General features: G+C 41.2%; 1 protein-coding gene across 1 annotated transcript; it reads right to left on the bottom strand.

Moving 5' to 3' along the window:
• On the bottom strand, positions 1 to 951 carry LOC102752546 (olfactory receptor 52Z1). Its single transcript, XM_006760312.1, has one exon. It carries the CDS (start codon positions 949 to 951, stop codon positions 1 to 3), a length of 951 nt encoding a protein of 316 aa, XP_006760375.1.
• Positions 952 to 1,188: the final 237 nt, after the last annotated feature.

Below are 1,188 nucleotides of genomic sequence, written 5' to 3'. Positions count from 1 at the left end.
TCAACACAATTTCTTGCTCAAAGAAAAGACCTGAATAACCTTCTCCTGAATTTTCTTTGTCTTAACACCATAAATGATGGGGTTGAGAGCGGGTGGTACCACCACATAAAGATTAGCCAGAAGAATGTGTACATGTAGCGGTATGCTATGCCCTCCAAATCGGTGAGCAAAGAATGAAAAAAAGGCTGGGGTATAGAATAGTAGGATAACGCAGACATGGGAGCCACAGGTACTCAGAGCCTTGAGTCGAGTTTCTTGGGAAGGAATTCTAAACACAGTACAGAGTATAAGAGAATAAGAGATGATGATCAGCACTACATCCAGGCATGTGGAACATAGGGCTGCAACCACCCCGTAGTAGATGTTGATTTTGATGCTATCACAAGATAACTTGGCAATGCCCATATGTTCACAGTATGAATGATGAATAATGTTCTTCCCACAGTAAGTAAGCCGATAAACCAGGAAAACCAAGGGGAAGCAGATAAAGAAACTCCTAATCACAGATGCAATACCCATTTTTCCAATGACTGAGGGGGTTAGAATGGTAGTATATCTTAGTGGGTAACAGATGGCTACATAGCGGTCAAACGCCATGGCCAGTAATATGGCAGACTCTGCCACAAAGATGAAGTGAAGGAAAAACATCTGGGACACACAGCTACCAAAAGAAATACCCCCATCTTGAAACCAGAAGATTGCTAGCATCTTTGGTGTGGTAACTGTGGAGAGAAAAATATCCGACAGGGCCAACATAGAGAGGAAATAGTACATGGGTTCATGAAGGCTATGCTCAGTGAATATCAGAAATAATAAGAGGGTGTTGCCCACAAGAGCAACTATATACATGGAACAGATGGGGATGGATATCCAAGTATGTGCATCTTCCAGTCCTGGGATTCCAATCATGGTGTACCAAATGTCTCTAAGGATGGTAAGGTTTGAAGTCATCGTCTTTTACTGTGTCCTCTGATATTGAGACCTGGAATGAAAAGCTAGAGAGAGAGAGAAAAAATGAGAGTGAACTTGAGAGAGAATAAGCAAAGTCATTTTATCAAGTTGAGGGTGAATGTTGGCATTGCAGTAAAGTTAGTTACCTTAAGAAAGGACTGGTCATCAGTAATTATTCAAGGATAATGAGCCAGATCAGCTTCATTGACATGAAAGTTACCAAATTTATAGGGCTAA

The sequence above is a fragment of the Myotis davidii genome, unplaced genomic scaffold (genome assembly GCF_000327345.1).
Source record: "Myotis davidii unplaced genomic scaffold, ASM32734v1 scaffold1397, whole genome shotgun sequence".
In the NCBI taxonomy this organism is placed as follows: Eukaryota; Metazoa; Chordata; class Mammalia; order Chiroptera; family Vespertilionidae; genus Myotis; species Myotis davidii.
Note: the sequence above shows the minus strand (reverse complement) of the source record. Positions and strands in the feature narration are given on the sequence as shown.